Below are 22,318 nucleotides of genomic sequence, written 5' to 3' on the forward strand. Positions count from 1 at the left end.
ATGGTGGCCCATGCAAGGACATGTTCAGATCTGTGCGTAGTATCCATCTCTGCCTGTATCCCACAATCTATATACACAGCACAGCTCCCACCTTTTCCACCAGATCCAGGCATTCTGCATTGTCCATCCAGTCAATGGCTTCCCAGTGTATGCCCTCCCTGCAATGCAGAGTATAAGTGAATGAAAAATAAAAGTTCAGAAACTTTTTACATTAGAGGCCACTATGGGTGACTTATGGCGCACGCTATTTGCAAGTTTTCTGACAGCTCTATAAAATAAAATGGAGGGGGGGGGTGGAGCTCAGCGGTAGGGGGAGGGGCAAAATACATCCCGCCACATTTACTATTACTTATGCCATAGTGGCATAGAAGAAAGCAAGCGACGAGCCTCTTAAAATGAATGCAGGCATGAGATGCCGATGATCTATTATTAGTATCTGGTGTAAATCTCCCCAAAAAGTGTCTTCATTAGTCACCACTATCAATATCCCTGCTTGCTGTAAGTGAATGTGTTCCCATGCCGAGGCTTAAAACCTGTCCTGACCTCCGTTCACACAGCCAATCCAACAAGTTTTTCAGCTGTGGGAAATTGGGGCTAGGATTGTATACATTTTTTTTCAAGCAGTGATTTTGAAATCGGTGGGGGAATATAAAAAAAATACGGTACAGACCAAAAGTTTGGACACACCTTCTCATTTAAAGATTTTTCTGTATTTTCATGACTATGAAAATTGTACATTCACACTGAAGGCATCAAAACCATGAATTAACACATGTGGAATTATATACTTAACAAAAAAGTGTGAAACAACTGAAAATATGTCTTATATTCTAGATTCTTCAAAGTAGCCACCTTTTGCTTTGATGACTGCTTTGCACACTCTTGGCATTCTCTTGATGAGCCCATTTATAAGGCAAGAAATCCCACTTATTAAACCTGACAGGGCACACCTGTGAAGTGAAGACCATTTCCGGTGACTACCTCTTGAAGCTCATCAAGAGAATGCCAAGAGTGTGCAAAGCAGTCATCAAAGCAAAAGGTGGCTACTTTGAAGAACCTAGAATATAAGACGTATTTTCAGTTGTTTCACACTTTTTTGTTAAGTATATAATTCCACATGTGTTAATTCATAGTTTTGATGCCTTCAGTGTGAATGTACAATTTTCATAGTCATGAAAATACAGAAAAATCTTTAAAATGAGAAAGTGTGTCCAAACTTTTGGTCTGTACTGTATATTATAAATGGAAACGAAAAAAAATACATTATTCAATAATTAAGCTTCATTTACATTAAAATCCATTCAGAAGTTTGAGGAAGCAAATTTACTAAAAACCGATTATTTGTGTATACAGATTCTTTGCAGAGCAATGTGTCTTCACGGTAACAGACTACAAACAAACCATTATGTAGTCTGATTCTGAATTTATTATTTTTTGTCAGGTATCATGGGAAGGGACTAAGACAGTAGAATCCAACTGCACTGATTTTCACCATGGAGACACATTGGTCTACATAAGAGCTGTAGACACAAATAAACTTCTTTCTTTTTTTTTTAACTTAGGAATCTAAAATGAACAAAAAAACAAATCAGCTGAACACACATCTTAGATTAGAATTCATTACCTGTTATATTCCAGCTGTTCCAGGGAGAATATGTGTTTGTTGAAATATTCCTGGAGCTTCTCGTTGGCGTAATTAATATTAAACTGCTCAAACCGGTTCACCTGGACAGCAATAGAACAACATGCAGTCAAAGATTGCACAACATGGTCTGTTTCCCTCCACGTAAATGACTATGTATGGATGGTCTCGCTTCATTAAAGGTCTTGTATAAAATTAGAAAACTGTAGCTGCTTCCTATTAGAAACAGCGCCACCTTTCTCCCTGGGTGGCATTTGGTATTGCTGCTTAACCCTATTGAAGCAAATGGGAACGAGCTGCAATACCACACAGAGCCTACAGACATCAGTGGCGCTGTTTCCAGAGGAAAATCGGCCATGCTGCCTTGTTTCCACCATGTTGGGCAATTTCCTAGAACTGAAAGCCCCACAACCCAAAAGTGACAATGTAGTCTATCCTCCAATCAGATAGAAAGCTAAAGACAATTCTGTAACCAGACAGCAATGCATTGTGGTTAGTTCAGCTTTTAGGTCACATGACTGCATACAGGTTCAGGAAATGAACCGGCAGGATTATTTGCTTCAACTTTAGACGCCGACCGGAGTAGAAAACACCAAATCAGCAGAAGTGACTCCATGAATCATATAGACTGTAATAGTAAAATGTGGCCCCAGAAATGGAGATCCCCTTGAAATGTGTCTAAATCTTGAAATTACCTGGAAGTTTTCAAATCCAAAAATATCCAGAATACCGATCGACTTGAAGTTCTCTTTTCCCTTAATACGAGCGTTTATTTTTCCCAGCAGCCAGGAGAAACACTGAGCGTAGAGCGCCATCGCCAAGGAGTCCCGGGAGTCTATAGCCTGGAGAAGATGGGTGCACATTACATGTTATGGCCACAGCGAGTGCAGCAAAAAATGAGAAATAAAGCAACTTTGGAATAGGAAAATGTAAAAAAAATTCCCATTACTTTGCGTCTAAAGCTCCTACAAAAAGCTATGTGTCTCCATGGTAACAGACTACAAACAAACCCTGTGTAGTCAGATCCTGCAGTCATATTCCCATCTGTCAGTTTCCTTCTTTCTAAACCTTCTCTACTTAAAAAAGTAAAGATGACCGCAATGGACAATTTCTGCCCTCTGTACCTACTCCCTGCCCCATATCCCGGACCCCACTTCTGCGGGACCCAGAGGCACAAGAAACCTTTTGGATTTGATCTCCCGATTCTTCCAGGAATAAAAGGAGATTTCCCCTTTTTGTAGGAGCACACCGGACGTTCCAGGAAAGTTGCCAAACATGGATGATTCTTACCAAGTATCCGATTGTATAGTAAGAAAAGACGAGCAATCTCACCTGCTCCACCGTCAGGGGAGAACTGATCTCTTCCCCCCTCAAAATCATTGATCGCTGAGTGAGAACCTCCGACAACTGGAAGGAATCCAACCCCAACAGATCGGCCACGTCACTCAAAACTGAGGAAGACACAAAAAAGAAAAAAAAACTTCAAAATAGTTTCAGTCCTACTTAAAAAAGGGACAAAACACCCAAGTCTGTTTTCCATTTATTGTTCAGCCAAATGCAATTTACTGATCTCTGTTATCAGCCAGTTTTAATAGTAATTTTTTCCCACAATCCTGGGGTAAGAAATTACATTATAAATGCTTCTCACCTGCTTTGCTTGTAATCTGAGCGCCCCCTGCAGTCATGAACTCCAAATTCCCCAGTTGCAACGTGCCAGAAAGCAGCTTCCACACCTCCCGGATTTCCTCATCACTGAAATCCATCACTTGCAGCGCCCTCTGTGACCAGAAATCAATACACAGATATTGACTTTAAATGACAGACCAGTTTCTTGGACATAACACTTTGGCATTATTATTTGGGATTATTTATGTTTATTTTATTTTTTTTTAAGATGTTAGACATTTAGGAGTAAGTTTGGAAAAATCAGTAATTAAAGTAGAAAATAAGCGGAGTTATGTATTTTTCTAATATACTACATTACCTAATTTTGATTTTTTGCTCTCTCCCAAACAATGTGCTGCAGAGCTGTTTTAACTGCTTAGTTCAAGCACCATAAGAATCGATTTTCAACTGCTGCTCAGCAAAAGTCTGTACTCTACAGTGTACGTGACTTTCCCTGTCTGAGCCTTTCTGCTCCCCTTGGCCAAACTCAATCTGGGAAAGCCTTTAACATAGATTGTTGGTAAATAGAATACGGATTCTTCCTGAGCAGCACTTGAAAGCAGATTCTTTGGGAGCTTGAACTTGGCAGATAAAACAGCAATGCATTTTTTTTTTTATTAAATACTGATCAGCTTTTGCAGTCACAAATCTTTGTAATTACCTAATTTTGCCTCCTCCTGCCCCAAACACTGTGCTGCAGTGCTGTTTTAACTTCCTACCTTAAACTCCTTAAGAACCTGCTTTAGAAAACGCTCACACTGGCGTTGATTTTTTTCTTGAGAGAATCGGGACGATTATGCTAATGACACTCATCCCAAAGTCTGTAAGATCCGAGTGTGATCAGATTCTCTCGCATGACAGAATCGGATCACAGGTGGGGAGAAGATGGAGAACTTCATTCCTCCATCTCCTCCATTGCCTGTCTTGGCATATATCGGACTGCACTCGGATGATATCGAAGTGCAGTCCGACGTTTTACATGCACACATAGACTAGTATAAGTGTGCGTGAGCAGAGTCTCGCAACCACTGGCAGCATGCTACGATTATTTTCTAATGCCGATTGGTCATGAGAAAACAATAGGAGATCTGTTCTGCCCCATAGTATAACATTGGGCCGAGTGCTATCAGATAAAACATCGCATAGCACTCGGCCATGTCCAGAAGCAGCTTAAACTTAAAAGCCCCCCCCAGAGAGTCTTGTGATCAATGACTCCTTGGAAAAACTATAAAAAAAATAGCATATTTGGCGCACTAAAGAAAATATTCCATATCTATTGAACTATATGGCAGATTTAAAAAAAAAAACACTCATGGGAACAGTGGGTAACAAATAGCGCAAAAATCACTTTTTCCTTTGTGACTGGTCCTCTTTAAAAGTGAATTCATGCTGTGATGGTCGCACAATAACCTATGACGTGGAATAAGGTGATCAAAGCTACAGTGCGCAATTTTTAACACATTAATTCTGTGCATTGAGAGGGAAATTCACATCTACATCCCCTGCTAATGCAGCAGACGTTGAAACCACAGGAGAATGCAGAGGAATGTGTGCGGCGAGCAGCCGAGAGCTAACAGTAAAGCAGCAGAATATGGAATGTGAATGTGTAATAGAAAATGTAACTGCTGATTATATAAAGTATTCGCTCACATGCACTCAAATATAGAATGTCAAGGTGATTTAATTGAGAATTGCAATCCACAGTGAGAACATAACTGTTCACAGACCTTCCTCAGACGTACGGATTGCCAGCAGAGAACGTTATGTTCTCACTATGGATTGCAACTCAATTAAATCACTTTGAGTGCCAAGTTCTTCTTACATATAAAAGTAGATGATAAAGTCATATTTCCTGAACTGATCTAGGTGCACAAATGGGAGACAATGCATCAAGAAGCTGATTTTCAAACCTTTACAAATATTTCTGATATTTTTGCACTCACCAAAACCTTGTTATACATGTCTTTGTCATTGAGCCCCTCGGCCGTCACACATCCAGGAGAGCAGAGATACTGATAGGATAGGGGATCCGAGAGGGAGAGCGCTTCTGTATACACAAGGTGTAAAGATGCCAATCAGCAGAGAGCTGCAATACCATTCACGGCCACTACACAGTATATAGCGCTGTGCCGGATAAGCTGCACAGTGGCCCCTTTAATCAGCTGATTGGCGGGGGTGTCAGGAATCAGATCTACACAAATCTGATATGGATAACCTAGGGCGGTTCAGTACTATGCAACTCATTTAATATTGATTACTTATTCTTATCAACCCCTTTAAAGTTCCTGAACACCCCTTAAAAGTGGAACTGCCCCAAAAATCACAGTGCAGAATACAAAAGTTTTGATCTAGGAGGGTTTCAAGCTTCTACATTTTTGCATTCATTGAAAGCAAGCTGAGATACTAAAAATAGTGAGTAATTAAAAACAAAAAGTAATATCTAAAAACTAAAAAAAAAGTAAACAAAAATTCAGAACTTTTCTGTAATTATATACAACCAGAAAAAAAAAAAAAAAAACTGATCCTGGTTACACCATAGCCATCAATATGGTATCCAGCATCCAAAAGCAGGAATCTGGACTGCAGGAGTTCATTTGGCATTATATGATAAATTACTTAAAAAATATATAATAATAAATAATAATAGATACAAAATAATAAAATTATAATATTTTTGTAATGTACCTCTTTCCTCCTTACTGGCCCCCGCAAGTAGAGCATAGAATATGTGATAGTTCCTTTCACCAGGACTCTGCCGCGTCACTCGGGTCTAAGGGTGGAAATAAGGAAGAGGACTGGCAGGGTTAAACGAATTTGCGGCTTTACCTGCAAAAAATTTTCCCCGCCTCACACTGAAGAATACATCCTCCATAGCGGATAAAGAAACTCACCTTCTCCAGTAAATCTGGTGATGTAGCAGTGAAGGAAAGTAGCAGAAAAACAACAACAACAATAATAATATAGAAAGGAAATAGTGCAAATTATGAAAATAATTGGTTAAGTTCTTCAAGTGCAATATCAGGAACAGACACTAGGGGGCAGTCATAATCTTTGTACATCTCAGATCATTAGTGACAGACTTGATGTAACGGCATAAATGAGTGCAGACTTAAAAAATAAAAGCAGCCTGCCCGGTGAATCTAGAGAGGTTTTATGTATCAGACGCGCACTTTACAATCGAGTATGAGCCAGGTTACAACAGGCTATAAAAGCTAAATATAACAGTAATGCCCACTGTTGATTCATTTAGACATTTCCAGGAGGAATTACAGAGGTACGGCACAACACAGAGCTACAGAATTGCTAGGCTCTCTTCACATTTGCAATGTAGTTTTCTGTTTATAATAGAAATCAATGTAGATGGATCCCGATGACCTATAATAGGATCCAGGGGGTTCAGTCGTGGCTTTTGCAGATTTCAGTGATAAAACAACAACTATGCTGCATGTGAATGTGACGAAATCTACACTGGAGACTCCTAAGAAAACACAAAGTCTTGGATGGAAATTAATCCAGACAACGCCCCCAATAATTTCCAACATTATAACTAGTCTTAAGGGGATGTTCTTCTCATTAATGCTCATCAGCAGCGTTCTTCTGCCTCTGGGCAGGGCAGTGCGCTCCTAATGATTGACAGGTCGAAACAGCAGCATTGTTGCGCCTCTGGTCCGAATGGCACCCTCTCTGATGTTGAAAGCCAATGCAGCTTTGCTTCTGCAATGAAGGTGGCCAGATGTAGCAGTCCAGCCAGCTTCAGAGCAGCACTTACAAGCTCTATAGCAAACAGCTTATAAGTGCTGCGCTTCTTGCCTAGGAGATCAGACATTACGGAAAAACTGCAGAAGTGGCCGGTAACTATAGCCGGCAGTAAACTATAGAAATAAGAATTCCTTTTTCCGTGAGAACGGAGAGGGTTTTTTTCGTTTTTTTTTTTAAAAAAAAGGTAAATTGTAAAACAGAACAGATGTCTTAAAAATCATGAAGAGTTACTACAGAAAATATATTGAAAAATGTACACTTCTCATTATTAAAAAAAATAATAATGGTACATACCTCATTATAGTACAAGACGCAGACAGATTCCTCTAAACCTTTCACATTTCCTTAAAATAAAAGATACCGCAGCTTCCTGTTCCTCATCTCAACAGCAGGTGACAGTAATAGAGGATGAGATCTACATCCGTTCTTATAATATCTTATTATACTGCAAAAATATCTACATAATGTCTGCATCAGCGAAGCTTACAGTCCATATCATTGTGGTATATGACCTAATACACAAAGAAAATTCCTGTCCACAGTAGACAGTATTATAGTAGTTATATTCTTGTACATAGGGGGCAGTATTATAGTAGTTATATTCTTGTACATAGGGGGCAGTATTATAGTAGTTATATTCTTGTACATAGGGGCAGTATTATAGTAGTTATATTCTTGTACATAGGGGGCAGTATTATAGTAGTTATATTCTTGTACATAGGGGCAGTATTATAGTAGTTATATTCTTGTACATAGGGGCAGTATTATAGTAGTTATATTCTTGTACATAGGAGCAGTATTATAGTAGTTATATTCTTGTACATAGGGGGCAGTATTATAGTAGCTATATTCTTGTACACAGGAGCAGTATTATAGTAGTTATATTCTTGTACATAGGGGCAGTATTATAGTAGTTATATTCTTGTACACTGGGGCAGTATTATAGTAGTTATATTCTTGTACACTGGGGCAGTATTATAGTAGTTATATTCTTGTACATAGGGGGCAGTATTATAGTAGTTATATTCTTGTACATAGGAGCAGTATTATAGTAGTTATATTCTTGTACATAGGGGGCAGTATTATAGTAGTTATATTCTTGTACATAGGAGCAGTATTATAGTAGTTATATTCTTGTACATAGGGGGCAGTATTATAGTAGTTATATTCTTGTACATAGGAGCAGTATTATAGTAGTTATATTCTTGTACATAGGAGCAGTATTATAGTAGTTATATTCTTGTACATATGGGCAGTATTATAGTAGTTATATTCTTGTACATAGGGGCAGTATTATAGTAGTTATATTCTTGTACACAGGAGCAGTATTATAGTAGTTATATTCTTGTACATAGGAGCAGTATTATAGTAGTTATATTCTTGTACACTGGGGCAGTATTATAGTAGTTATATTCTTGTACACTGGGGCAGTATTATAGTAGTTATATTCTTGTACATAGGGGGCAGTATTATAGTAGTTATATTCTTGTACATAGGAGCAGTATTATAGTAGTTATATTCTTGTACATAGGGGGCAGTATTATAGTAGTTATATTCTTGTACATAGGAGCAGTATTATAGTAGTTATATTCTTGTACATAGGAGCAGTATTATAGTAGTTATATTCTTGTACATATGGGCAGTATTATAGTAGTTATATTCTTGTACATAGGGGCAGTATTATAGTAGTTATATTCTTGTACACAGGAGCAGTATTATAGTAGTTATATTCTTGTACATAGGAGACCTAGGAATGTTGATTTCATCACTGGTGGGTTCTGGTATTACTGGTGCGGCTCCGGCACAGATATTTTTAGCAGGCACGGAGCACTGCTCCGATTTCACTTCTGCAGAGAGTTCTCATATGTTCGGCACAGGTGATGATCTGATCATCTGTGCGTTTGTGTTTATTCAGAAAGTGAGAATTGAATTTCTGCTTTCGCTGTAGGTGACACAATAAATGCTGGTGGTTCCTCTGTGGGGATAAGTTGGTGTAATTAGGTTCTCTGCATGTCTGCGTACGCTGCTCATCACATCAACCTGTCACTGTATTAGAAGGATACAGTCCACCACGCGGCCCCCCTGGATGTGGCCCTGCTGGGAGAAATGCAGCTGGATGAATTTTCCGAAGCGACTTGAGTTGTTATTGTAAACGGTCTTTGCGTTTCCAAAAGCTTCGAGAATTGGGCTATGGAAGAAGACATAACTCAGAGTGTAAATCCTACAAATATATATACACATAGGCGGGGTCATATCTATGCTATATACATACACAATGGTCAGCGGGGGAGCTGCATAAACCCAATGGTGTGATCCGTGCAATGAAAATATGTACATGACACCAAATCACAACAAACCGATTAATAGATATTTCCTTACAATGACCTTTTGAGGGTTATAAGCCTAAGAATTATATACTTGTATCTATCTATAATCCAGAAAAATATGATATAGGATAATTAAAATTTTTCTGAAATATGAATCCCATACAGTGAGACATTTCTAAGCCCTGCCCCTGCTTAGCCCAGGAACACCCTAGAGGAGCCCGACACACCGCTTGTACAGAAAACTCAACCTATTTTCAGGTCTAGTTCCCAGGAAAGTCCTGTAAAAACAAGACAAGTGACAATTTTGCCCTAGATGATAAAAACTTTCTAAATTGTCTTTACTGTTTTTATTAAAGATCATAAAGGGACTTCTTGAGCCTACGGCCGACCCACTAAATCAATTAATTGCTGCTAGTCTGGATCGTCTAAGTCCCGGGAATCAGCGTCCACTTCTTAGGACATGTAGTAATAAGGACCTGCTCTCCATGATGGCCGCCTCCACATGCGTCTGATTGTCTCCACCTCCTGCGCAGCTCTGGCTCATCGAGGACAAAAATTTAAGGAGCAATTTTGTGCTTTCTGTTTTGCCAGCGCCGCTTTCTCCACTGAAAGACACAGAATTTTCACAATTTCCCGGTGTTATAGTCTGTATATAAGACATTTTGACGCGCAATTATTTGGCCTCGTACCTTATGAGGACGCACTGGCTGTCACGTCTCTTCCACAAGCAGCGGTAACACTCGTTGGCTATGGCAAATATATGGGGAGGGAGCTCCCCTAACTGATGGCGACTGTATAAATCCACAGCGCTCTCGTCGTACAATCCTAAGATTTGCTTGTAGGGATTTACTGAGGCCAGGATGGAACCGATATTGGTCTAGTGAAAGGAGATCAATAATGTCAATAATATCCTTGACCTACACTGCACAGAAGAATAAGTTATTATACTTTCTTTCTTTTTTTTTCTTTTAAGTATAAGGTAAATTGCACCATACCGTTAAGGAATGCCTAAAAAATAGAATTAAACATCTTGTAAAAAAAAATCACCGAGTTGCCCTGATCCTGCCGCTCTTTTCCGTTTTGGACTGTGTCGCTCCATTGCAGAGATATTCACATTTGTACGTTTTGGAGCGCAGCATGTGAAATCTCCGCTTTGCAGGCTAACTGGGTGTTTCTTCAGAGTTTTCTATGGGGGTATTGCGCTTTCATACCTCCCTCCCAGATGCTGCCAATCACAACTCGGCAGCATTTGAGACTGTTAAACAACTAGATCAGCTGCCCAGCTGTGATTGGCAGCATTTGGGAGGGAGGGATGAAAGTGCGAAAGCCCCAGAGAAGACTCTGAAGAAACACCCAGTTAGCTTGCAAAGTGGAGATTTCACATGCTGCACTCCAAAAGGAACAAATGTGCATATCTCTGCAATGGAGCAACGCAGCACAAAACGGAAAAGAGTGGCAGAATCAGGGGAGATCAGGGAAGATCTTGGAATTTCACAAGGTATTTAATGCAATTATGTTATGCAAGTGACAGGTTCTCTTTAAATTATAAAATGTTTGCAGTTTTCAGCCATCACCAGGGGGCGCACGGGAGCTGATGGTGTACAGTTTATACATTGATCTTGGCTCCCTCTAGTACAGTCTGGAGTCCAGAACAAGAAGCACATTTCAGCTGTATTTTGCTCACATGATTGCTTAAACCGATACAATGTAACTACTGCAGCTGTGAGAAATGTACAATGTCAGAACCAGTTCGCAGTCTCTAAATGTAAACGAGAAGGAACCAGAGCTATTGAGAGGAACTGAAACTCAAAATTATGTGACCAATTGGTAGATCTTCTCATAATACAGTGACTGAGAGGTTAGATATGTCTTTATTATAGAAATATTCTAATAAGAAGCAGAAATAGAAATAAGAAAAATGATAGGTATATAATGACAATGCAGGTCAGCAGCTCTCGACTCACATAGATTTTATTATCTTTGTAACGTTGATAAAGATTCAACATGATGGCGGCTTCATGCAAGTCACTCATCAAGGACATGTCCTCCACACCTTCTCGGTTATTCTGATGCATCGGGAGCACCAAGTCCCTGGTGAGGGCGCTGCAAGGGTACATAAACTCCTGCAGAGAAAGAAGAAGATACCTTTACAAACATATAGAGAGCAGCATAATAGTAGTTATATTCTTGTACATGGGGGGGCAGCATTGTAGTAGTTATATTCTTGTACATAGGGGGCAGTATTATAGTCGTTCTATTCTTGTACATGGGGGGGCAGTATTATAGTCGCTCTATTCTTGTACATGGGGGGCAGTATTATAGTAGTTATATTCTTGTACATAGGGGTAGTATTATAGTAGTTATATTCTTGTACATAGGGGCAGTATTATAGTCGTTCTATTCTTGTACATAGGAGCAGTATTATAGTAGTTATATTCTTCTACATAGGGGGCTGTATTATAGTAGTTATATTCTTGTACATAGGAGCAGTATTATAGTAGTTATATTCTTGTACATAGGGGCAGTATTATAGTAGTTATATTCTTGTACATAGGGGGCAGTATTATAGTAGTTATATTCTTGTACATAGGAGCAGTATTATAGCAGTTATATTCTTGTACATAGGGACAGTATTATAGTAGTTATATTCTTGTACATAGGAGCAGTATTATAGTAGTTATATTCTTGTACATAGGGACAGTATTATAGTAGTTATATTCTTGTACATAGGGGTAGTATTATAGTAGTTATATTCTTGTACATAGGGGCAGTATTATAGTCGTTCTATTCTTGTACATAGGAGCAGTATTATAGTAGTTATATTCTTCTACATAGGGGACAGTATTATAGTAGTTATATTCCTGTACATAGGAGCAGTATTATAGTAGTTATATTCCTGTACATAGGGACAGTATTATAGTAGTTATATTCTTGTACATAGGAGCAGTATTATAGTAGCTATATTCTTGTACATAGGAGCAGTATTATAGTAGTTATATTCTTGTACATAGGGGCAGTATTATAGTAGTTATATTCTTGTACATGGGGGGCAGTATTATAGTTGTTATATTCTTGTACATGGGGGACAGTATTATAGTAATAATAATAATATTTTATAATTATATGAAGTCCTTGCTGCTTTTAGTTTCTTTTGTAATTTAGGAATATTTACTCAACCTCTGATGTAGTAGAAGTTGTAACAATAATTTTCTTAATTCACTTGACATTGTTATAACAGGATCCATAAACCAGTACACAAGGAATCATAAGATAATAAAACCATTTTTTACTTCAATAGTCGCAACTTTTCACCACCTACAGGTCACTTAGGAAACTACATTCGATTGAAACATTGATCTGAATTCCCAGCACGGCCTTTTACTGGAATTCTACTTTTACAGCTTTCTGTCAACGGCTATAAACTGGTAATGACGGACATCAATGCCGCATTGTAAACCACAGGCAGAATCATGACAACCGGCTGTTCACAACGCATCCTTATATTTACAGGCACCACCTGCATTTCGCTTTTTATGGCCAAGGCATGTGACGGTACAATACCGGCTTCATATGCGTCATGATCTTACAGGAAACTGAGCTTTTTAGATGTAACGGGAATTATTAGGACACAATCTTTACGGATTTTCAATACGCTCCAACGTTAACTTTTTTACCCATAAAAATGTCAACATTCCCAGGAAATTCCTGGAGACATCTCGCAAAGATCCTCGGTTAGAACTGTAATGATCGGCCATAATGGACGTCGCCCGGCTTCACCAGCGCTGACTCATTGTAACAAACTATCAGGACTGTTGAGCCGTTTTTCGTTCACATATTAATGTCCAAATTGGATACAATTGCAACAATCGCTCGTTTGGAGCTTCTAGAGATTAGAATATTTCAGTGACAACAAGCAGAGATCTCAATATCATAAGGCTTGGAAATATGAAGTATTTTAGGAGACCGAGAATGGAAATCCCCCTTTAAGTGTTAAGACAAAGCATCTGCACCGTGGGTGAAGCTTCCGTCTACACGTCCGGCACTCGCAGAAGGAGTACAGCGGCGACAAAGTGCGGCCATGAATTATTCCTCATCTACAAATGTCATAAAACAGCTGGGTCTCGCTTCACGTCCCCAAGTGTCACTCAGAACGGCAGGCGCTGCATAGCCTGAACTTTACGGGATATTTATAACAATTTGTCACGGTGACATTAAAGTATGTGCCCCCCCCTGACAATAAAAAAAGACGACCAAGAACAAGAGGAAAAATAAATCTGCAGACATCAGACTTAGGGTTCTGTGGCGAAGATGTTCATGATTTTGTGGCGATTCCACCATAAATGGCGCATTTTGTGCCCAATTTTCAATGTCACATGGGGCTTTATTAATTGATATAAAATCTGAAGCATTCTAATATTCTAAGTGTCGCTATTCAAACCAGCTCCTGATCATTTAAGGGATTTCTGGGCATAAAGTTCTCGAATTTTACAGTGTAACTGTTGCTAAATATGTGGGTACTGCATTTCTCTGAAGTGCTAGGGGCCATGCTCCCAAACTATCCCGATGCACTGGGACAGTCCCAATTTGGGGACCAGTCTTGCTGACCCGGGGGGTGAGTGAGGGAGGTCGATGACCTGCCCCAGTTTCAACTGCATCTTTGGGATGCAGCTACAGGTGAATGCAGTGGTGGAGCAGGGAGCAGTCCGCTCCCCCCTTCACCTCTGCTGTCTGAAGTTCAGCTCATGAGCTACAATGATGTCACTGATAGAGGATAACGTGCTAATCACTGGAAGTACCCATAGTGATCTCAAGAACAGAGTCCGCAGCCTCATCCTGAATGGCGCAGAAGTGCGCATATGTGGCCATGCTCCATTCATTGTCTATGGGACTGGCGGAAATAGAGTGCAGTCCTCTACAGTCCCATAGACAAGGAATGGAGAAGAGGCCGAGCATTTGCTCCTCCGCTCTATCCAGGATAGGGTAGCAGAGCCCCCTCTAAGAGTTCCATAGCTCTGTTCTCAGGATCGTGGGGAAGCTCCAATGGTCAGACCCTCATTGATCAGAGAATTATCCTGAATCCTATGGATTTTGGGGGAATAACCCTTTAAAGTAGATTAGCAAAAAGTAGTGGACAGATTTATTTAATTATTTTATTTTTAAAAATGGGCATTTTTACAACTGCCCCAGACCCATGAGCGATAAATCGACTCTTGCTGCAACATCATATTTTTGGTCCATAGAATTCATGGAAAACTATTTGGAATAAGTTTTGTATTTCAATTCCTCACGATTTTCGTGATATCTGCTGTCAGTGAATGAGAACTGATCCTGCTCTTATCCAAGTGGATACAATTTTATCTAGTCCAGAAAATGCTCTGTGAGATTAACACCTGCAACACCAGACTGATACATTGTAGCAAACAAGGAAAACTCTGCAGTTGCTGTTCAGCTCACAGAGCATGGTCTACACTGGATGGAATTGTATCCACTTCTCAGCTGAGATCAGGACTAGCTGAAGTTAAAGGGGCATTTCCAGCTCATACTCTTATGGCGTAGCCATATGGGTCACATCTGTCGCTATCAGACAAAAAGTTGTCAGAATTCAGATTCATTTGTATGGGAATACAAATGTTGCACAAGCTAGGAAGCCCTTTTTAAAGCGGATCAACGCCACATTTGACAATACAATCTGCATGCATTTAAACAGATCTTAAACCTCATGAGGCAGGTGTACTTATTGTAACCTCATGTCAGAATAGCTTTATAATCCTGACAAATGAACTGAACATATAAAATTCTCATCTTAATATTAGGTGGGGACTTTATTTAAATGCGATTATAAAAGCCATTCTGACACGGATTTTCAAAGTCCACCAATCCCATCAGGTCTGAGAAAGAAAATGTATGTTCAATGCTTTAAAGAAGAATGTTCTCATTCACCGACAAAAAATCAGTATCTTGAAAATAGCGAGAAAATTGGAGGAAAAAGTGCATTAGAAAGTTTTAAAAGTTTATATGAAAACAGTGTTCGCCCAGATATGCTATGAGGCAGTGCAAGAAATTGAGGGAGAAATGAAAGTTGCCCAGTGTTACCCAATTACCACTTTTCAATGTATTAGTGTCCGCTTTGTTCCTCCTTTCAATTCCTTAATTTGGCCAAAATTTGTGCCAAAACGTTCCCAGAAGAACGCCAACCACGGAACAAACAGAATGCAACCCTTTCATTTACACAATGACAAGTCTCTGCTAAACTAGGTCCACCAAAATAATTGATTTAATGGTCAGACCAGGCCAAATCACACCTTTTATACTGGTGACTGCCAGAAAATGTGAAGCCAATCAGGAATCTGAGGAGCTGATACATTTGAAGGACTTCAGGGATTTGGCTGTATCCTTGTCTACAATAGAGAAGACCAGTCTTCATGAAAATTGGACTTCCACTCCAACCCAAAGGGTTGGCTGCCACCAGTATATCTTGAAGAATATCAGCCCAACTGAGATATCACAAACTGACTGTGATAGAACCAGATATATGTGGTGTAAGACATCACAAATTAGGTCAATATTCTTCAAAACACATTGGTGCTGAATGCTTCACTGGTCGGACCTATATTCATGAGGATACATCGGTGGCAGTCACCTTGTCGGTTGAAACTCATGAATATTGGTCCAACCCATGAAGAACGTGTTACCTCTTCATCCTCAGACATTGGTTCTACCCATAGATAGACTTTCACCACTTACACGTCTTGATATTAATCCAATATGGCCACATAGGATTATGGGATGGACCAATATTAATGAAACTATCTGCTGCTGCTTCAATCTCATGAGCAGTACTCCAGCACACGACACAAGGCTGCCTTCCCATGAAAACTGGTCCAACCTTTTTGATGGGTCCAACCAAAGTATCATCAGAAATATTGGCTGCCCCATATATATCTGTGGCCACTACTTCAAACTCACGGATCAACTCATGTGTTGGACGCTACTGCCACATCTAAATGAATACTGACCCCCCCCATAATATTGTTGTCATCACTTCATGATTATGGGTCCAAGCTGTGTTTAGGATGTCAGTCTTCGGTCATTAGTGGAACGGAGAGAACAGGTATGATAGACAAAGATGAGGGAGGAGATGTAGGGGCAGTGCAGAACTGTGGGGAGTTTGTATGCAAGAGTGATAAGTTTATATTGGACCTTGTAGAGAATGGATAACCATTGCAATGACTGGCACAGCGTAGAGACATCGGTGTAGTGGTTGGAGACGAATATGATCGTGGCTGCTGCATTCAGGGTGGATTAGAGAGGAGAGCTGATTAGTAGAGAGCTGGAATAGTCCAGACGAGAATGAATCAGAGCAACAGTAAGTTGTTGCCGAGTCACAGATAAGAAAAGGTCGACTTGTGTAGATGTTTTTGAGGTGTAGGTGACATGAGCAAGCGAAGTCATGATAGAACCACACATGGAAATTGCAATTTCAGTTTTAGGTAGATTAGTGGAAGGGAGAAACACAAGGAGTTCAGTTTTTGACAGATTCAATTGTAGATAGAGAAAGGACATGTTGTTAAAGACATCGGAAAGACAATTACTGGTATCTTGTAGTAATGCGAGGGTGACATCAAGAGACGATGTGTATAATTGGTGTCATAAGCATAGAGATGGTACTGAAAACCAAATCTACTAAATGGTTTGTTCAATAGGGAAAATATTAATGAAGAAGAGGAGAAGGGGAGCTAGGACAGGTTCCTGAGGAACCCCAACAGTAAGAAGAGGGGACCTAGGACTGAGCCTAGAGGAACCCAGAAAGTAAGGGGAAGAAGAGCCAGCAATTGATACAACCCCATAAAGTGACTGACACCACATCGACCTCCTAAAACATATGATGGCTTCCTCCCCTGCATGTAGGAACTGGAGACAAGGCAACCTTTTCGGGAAAAACGTATTGATATAATTTTCTCAATTTAGACCCCTAATCCCAGACCAACTTCACCACGATTAGTTCACTGCTGAACACATCTTGGCTTGGTCACTACCGATGCTGCGATAAATCTACTTTTATGATAAGATCTCAAGTGCAGATGAGTCAGAGGAGCATCAATTAGTCACTTCCAGGGAATAAATCTGTCAAATTGTGAGTCCTTGTAGTCAGTGAACCAGCGCTGCCCGCTCCCCTGTCCCCGGCCACTTCCTGCAGGAAGCTCATTATCCTGGTCTATTTACTTCTGTTCACAACTTAAAACATTGTTTTCAAAACCTTAGAGAAAAACATCAGAGCAAAGTCTAAGAAAAGCCGAGAGCAAAGAGAAAATGCACCTTTATGCAGTAAACACCAACATTTGCTTTGTTTCCTTCAAGCTACATGGGGAAGAAGGCATCACAGATGTGACCCAGAAAACCTGGGCAAGACCAACCAGAATGCCCTCCGCACCTTCATAGTAGGTCCATGGGCGACCTCCACGATACATATCTAGGGAGGAAAAGCTCAACATCAGGATCAAAAACCTCCAAAATGTGATTCTCACGTTGGGGGGGGGGGGGGGGGGGGATATCTCTAAAGGGGTTTGGATATTTGTCCATTTATACTATGGCTTCACATAAGGGCATTTATACACAAGAGCCACCTGCATTACCTAACCAATTGTAGAACTACAAATCTCCCCTTTCTTAAAAGTGGATGTCCACCACTGGTCAACCCATCCTCATAATAGCTCCTCTGTTGTCAGGAATGGTAGCTCCATACCTGAGTGGGCCCCTCACGCGTCTGGACGGGCTCCGGCTCGTCACCCATCGCCCTTCACTGGCCATGAGAGGCAGGGTGTCACCTCCAGGGGGCATAGCTAGCGGGGGTGGTGGGGGGGCTCGCTCAGTCCGGATATTGCATTCTAGGAGATACACTCGTAGCATCGCTGGGAGGTGTGACGCTGCTGCTCCCAGCAATTATGCTGTGCGGGGACCTTGGGTCCCCTGGCGTTAGCTGCTGCTAGCGGGTGCGGGACACCGTACCTGATGGGACTGTCAGATGGTGGGAGGTTCCCTCCAGTCTTCTCTCTCCTACTCTGGTGTCTGTGGTCTGGGGGTGCAGATTGGGCGTTGCCCCATCGTGGTCAGGTGGTTGCTGGGAGGCAGATATAATCCTCCTTTTGTTGCTTATCATTTCAGTTCTGGTGGGTGGTAAAGGTCTGTGTTTCTGTGCTTCTGAGGTGGTTCATTTTTTGGTACCTGTGCTTGGTTTATCATCGTTCACTTTAATTTTTGCAGATGCACTTCGGTTTTTTGGTTCTGGTGTGGTTGCCCTCTCTGCTTTTTGTGTGTCCGGTCACCAGCCACCTTGCTGCTCACTGCCTGGGAAGGGCTCTGCTAAAGTCCCCCCTTGACAGGTCCGGGAGGCGGGTGAAGAGTATACCCGGCCCCAGTAGAGTAGCTACGGGTGGGGGGGGGGGGGGGGGGCAGAGGGGGCAGTCGCCCCGGGCCCCGCGCTCTGAGGGGGCCCACCCGGAGCTACACTATTGTAACTGTAGTGGCATGAGCAGCGCACCGCTACAGTTATACTCCGGGCAGAGCAGGGAAACTCGATGTCCCTGCACTGCCTGGCGGACGCTATGGGGCCCTTGAGCACGAGGGGGGTCCCTGGTGCCAGCATTGGGGCCCCCCCACACCATTCACTGCAACCGTGAGCTCAGTGATGGGAGAGGGAGCGACGCTCCCTCTCCCATCAGTCCCCATAGCATCCTCTGTGTCTGACGTCACTGACGTCATCACTTGGCGCCCGGCCCGCTGTGCTGAAGATGTGTGCGGGCCGGGTGCTCAGAGCAGCAGGGGAACCAGGAGGAGAGAGAGGCGAGTATTGTGCTTATTTATTTTTTCTTATGGGGGGTGGGGGGGGGGGGGGGGATTACCCTACAGACTGCCTATGGGGGAGGATTATTCTACAGACTGCCTATGGGGGAGTGAATTATACTATATTGAGGACTATCTGGCACATTATACTATATGGAGGTTATTTATACAGTGTGGGGATTACAGTTAGGGTCGTACAGTGTGGGAGATAATGTGGGGTCTTTTCACAGTGTGGGGGCCATAATACAGTGTTGGAGACATCAGTTTGGAGGCAGGCTACTAAGGGGTCAGTATACTGTGTGTTGGGTACTATACAGTGATGGAGTATCATACTGTGTATAGGAGAGCTGTACATGGGGGAGACTCAGGACATTATTAAATCTTAAGTGGGCACTTATCGTTATAGGGGAACTCAGGTTATTGTGACTGTCAGAGGGGCACACAGAGGGCATTATTACTTTCTAGGGGGCACAATGTGGTCACTGTTTTCTAGGACACTTGCACAGGGCATCACTATATTCTAGAGGGTTGTTTTATCATCTTGAGAGCACACAGAAGGTGCAGTAATAGGGTCACGTACAGCAACAGAGGCTCAGTATTGGGGTATCAGCAGGAAGAGGTGTTTGTGCAGGTTGGGAATAGATGGGGACGGGGCCTGAAATGTAAGGAGTCAAATGTGTCTTTGATGTGATCTCTGCAGACCTGAGACTCTGAGTCCTGGGTGGAGAAGTCATCGTGTCGGTCTGGGCCAGATGGAAAATTTACTATAATTATATACATACATACGTGATCTCTTATATATTCTGCAGGACTGGTATCTAGCAATATGTCACCATATGGCAGTAATATCAGTGCTGGTCTTTGTATAGAGATTATTTTCAGTAACAGCGCTGTCATCTGCTGAGGTTCTCCTACATCCACTATCTGGGTGCGCCACTATTTTTGTAATCGGGGTTACCTGGTTAGAGGACCATTCAGAAGTTTTGTCCCTCCCTGAACCAAAACCCTAACTACCTCTCTGCCCGGCCCTCAAGGGTGTGCGGCAGAGCGATGGCTAGCGCCAAGTGTGACCGACACACTGTTCTTTCTGCCTAGCAGTGGGTCACTTCACCATCAACCAGCATTACAACTGTCCATAGCTACATAGGTTGGAAAAAAAAACACCCCAGTCCATCAAGTTCAACCTTTCTCCACCAATTATACATTTTTGTTGTCACTAAATTATCTATAACCTACAATGTTATGGAAGTCATCCAGCCCTTGTATAAAAGCTGTGATAGTGTCGGCCATCACTACCTCTTGTGGTCAGCATTCCACAGTCCGACTGCTCTGACTGTAAAGAACCCTTTCCCGTTTAGGTGCAGGAATCGCCTTTCTTACACCCGTAATGAGCCCCCTGGTCCTTAGTATAGTCTTTGGAAGGAATAAGTCATGTGCCGTCCTTTGTACTGACCACACATATATTTATACATGTAAATGAGATCTCCTCTGAGGTGTCCTTTTTCTAAGCTAAACAAGCTCAACTTTTCCAACCTCTCATCATATGAAAGGCCTCCATCCCTAAAAATAATAATAATAATAATCAGCAAACAGATTATTATTATAGCGCCATTTATTCAATGGCGCTATAATTGTGAAAAGGGGTATACATATAAAAAAAACAAGTACAGTAATCTTAGACAATAGAAGTCGCTGACTGGTACAGGAGGAGCGAGGACCCTGCCCGCGAGGGCTCACAGTCTACAAGGGATGGGTGAGGATACAGTAGGTGAGGGCAGGCTGGTCGTGCAGCGGTATGGTGGAGCGAGGGTTACTGCAGGTTGTAGGCTTGTCGGAAGAGGTGGGTCTTCAGGTTCTTTTTGAAGGTTTCCACAGTAGGAGAGAGTCTGATGTGTTGGGGTAGAGAGTTCCAGAGCAGGGGGGATGCACGGGAGAAATCTTGTATGAGACTGTGGGAAGAGGAGATAAGAGGGGAGTAGGGCAGGAGATCTTGTGAGGATCGGAGGTTGCTTGCGGGTATGTAACGGGAGACTAGGTCAGAGATATATGGAGGAGACAGGTTGTGGATGGCTTTGTATGTCATGGTTAGGGTTCAAAACCGGAACTGGATTCTCTGGGCAATGTAGAGCCAGTGAAGGGATTGCCGGAGAGGAGAGGCCAGGGAATAGCGGGGAGACAGGTGGAGTAGTCGGGCAGCGGAGTTTAGGATATATTGGACGGGTGCAAGAGTGTTATAGGGGAAGGCCTTTGAACTGACTAACTTCTGAATATCCTTTTTTGAAATGTGGAGCCCAAAACTGGTTCCCATATTCTAGATGTGGCTTCACCAGTGATTTATAGAGGGGTAACAATACGTTGGGATCATAGGATTTTCTCTCTCTTTTATACACTCTAAAATCTTGTTTGCTTTTGCAGCTGCTGTTTGACATTGAGTGCTGCTGCCCAGCTTACTTGTAACTTCCAAATAAAGCATACCCTTAAAAATATCAACCTTTATTTATTTTCAACTAAGTTAAAAATCTCTCCCAAACCAAAAAGCAACGAAAAAAAAAGGTGATATATCGTGGATGTGAAATAACAAAAAAATTAAATGTAACCACAGTGATTAGATAAAGTACATTATGCCTCAGACAATAACCTATGGCTTTCCCTATAAACCCCTGCCTAGCTGTGGAAGTTGGCACATTATAGGATACGTAAATAGCGCCCCTCGCTCACCCACGGCTATCCTTGTCTGATCAAAGATGATTACTCAAACTCTCGGATAACAATAAGGACACGAGGGATTCAATAAGTGGTCATAAATATCATTAATGCCTTCTAATAGGGAATAAAGTAAGTGCTAGACATGTTTAAGATAACCAAAAGGCATAGGTAAAAATAAACAATAAGGAATAAAAGCAAGCGTCCCCATATGGCATATTATTCATCCGAGTTTCTTGCTAAATTCAGCCTCAACGCGTTTCCCCTCCATCATGAAGGTTTCTCAGGAGGCTTTTTAGGATAACATGGAATGATGTCCATAGAGAAAATTATGTGGCCAGGTTGCATTTGTCATAATAAGTGACCTAGTCCTGAGTATACT

At 41.5% G+C, this 22,318-nt stretch overlaps 1 protein-coding gene across 1 annotated transcript in view; it reads right to left on the reverse strand.

The window, feature by feature from the left end:
- The window catches only part of LOC141161845 (unconventional myosin-X-like), a 79,984-nt gene that overhangs the window by 33,486 nt on the left and 24,180 nt on the right, over positions 1–22,318 (reverse strand). Inside the window, exons 3-14 of the mRNA XM_073647294.1 lie at positions 11,358–11,516; positions 10,083–10,270; positions 9,870–9,998; positions 9,130–9,254; positions 6,199–6,212; positions 5,993–6,077; positions 5,251–5,354; positions 3,291–3,420; positions 2,975–3,093; positions 2,338–2,484; positions 1,625–1,725; positions 92–158 (exon numbers count right to left, since the gene is read on the reverse strand). Coding sequence (XP_073503395.1) covers positions 92–158; positions 1,625–1,725; positions 2,338–2,484; positions 2,975–3,093; positions 3,291–3,420; positions 5,251–5,354; positions 5,993–6,077; positions 6,199–6,212; positions 9,130–9,254; positions 9,870–9,998; positions 10,083–10,270; positions 11,358–11,516 — 1,368 coding nt within the window. The remainder of the gene's footprint in view (positions 1–91; positions 159–1,624; positions 1,726–2,337; positions 2,485–2,974; positions 3,094–3,290; positions 3,421–5,250; positions 5,355–5,992; positions 6,078–6,198; positions 6,213–9,129; positions 9,255–9,869; positions 9,999–10,082; positions 10,271–11,357; positions 11,517–22,318) is intronic.

Source organism: Phyllobates terribilis, unplaced genomic scaffold (assembly GCF_046119375.1).
Source record: "Phyllobates terribilis strain yellow unplaced genomic scaffold, ASM4611937v1 Scaffold_9__5_contigs__length_417890890, whole genome shotgun sequence".
Classification (NCBI taxonomy): Eukaryota; Metazoa; Chordata; class Amphibia; order Anura; family Dendrobatidae; genus Phyllobates; species Phyllobates terribilis.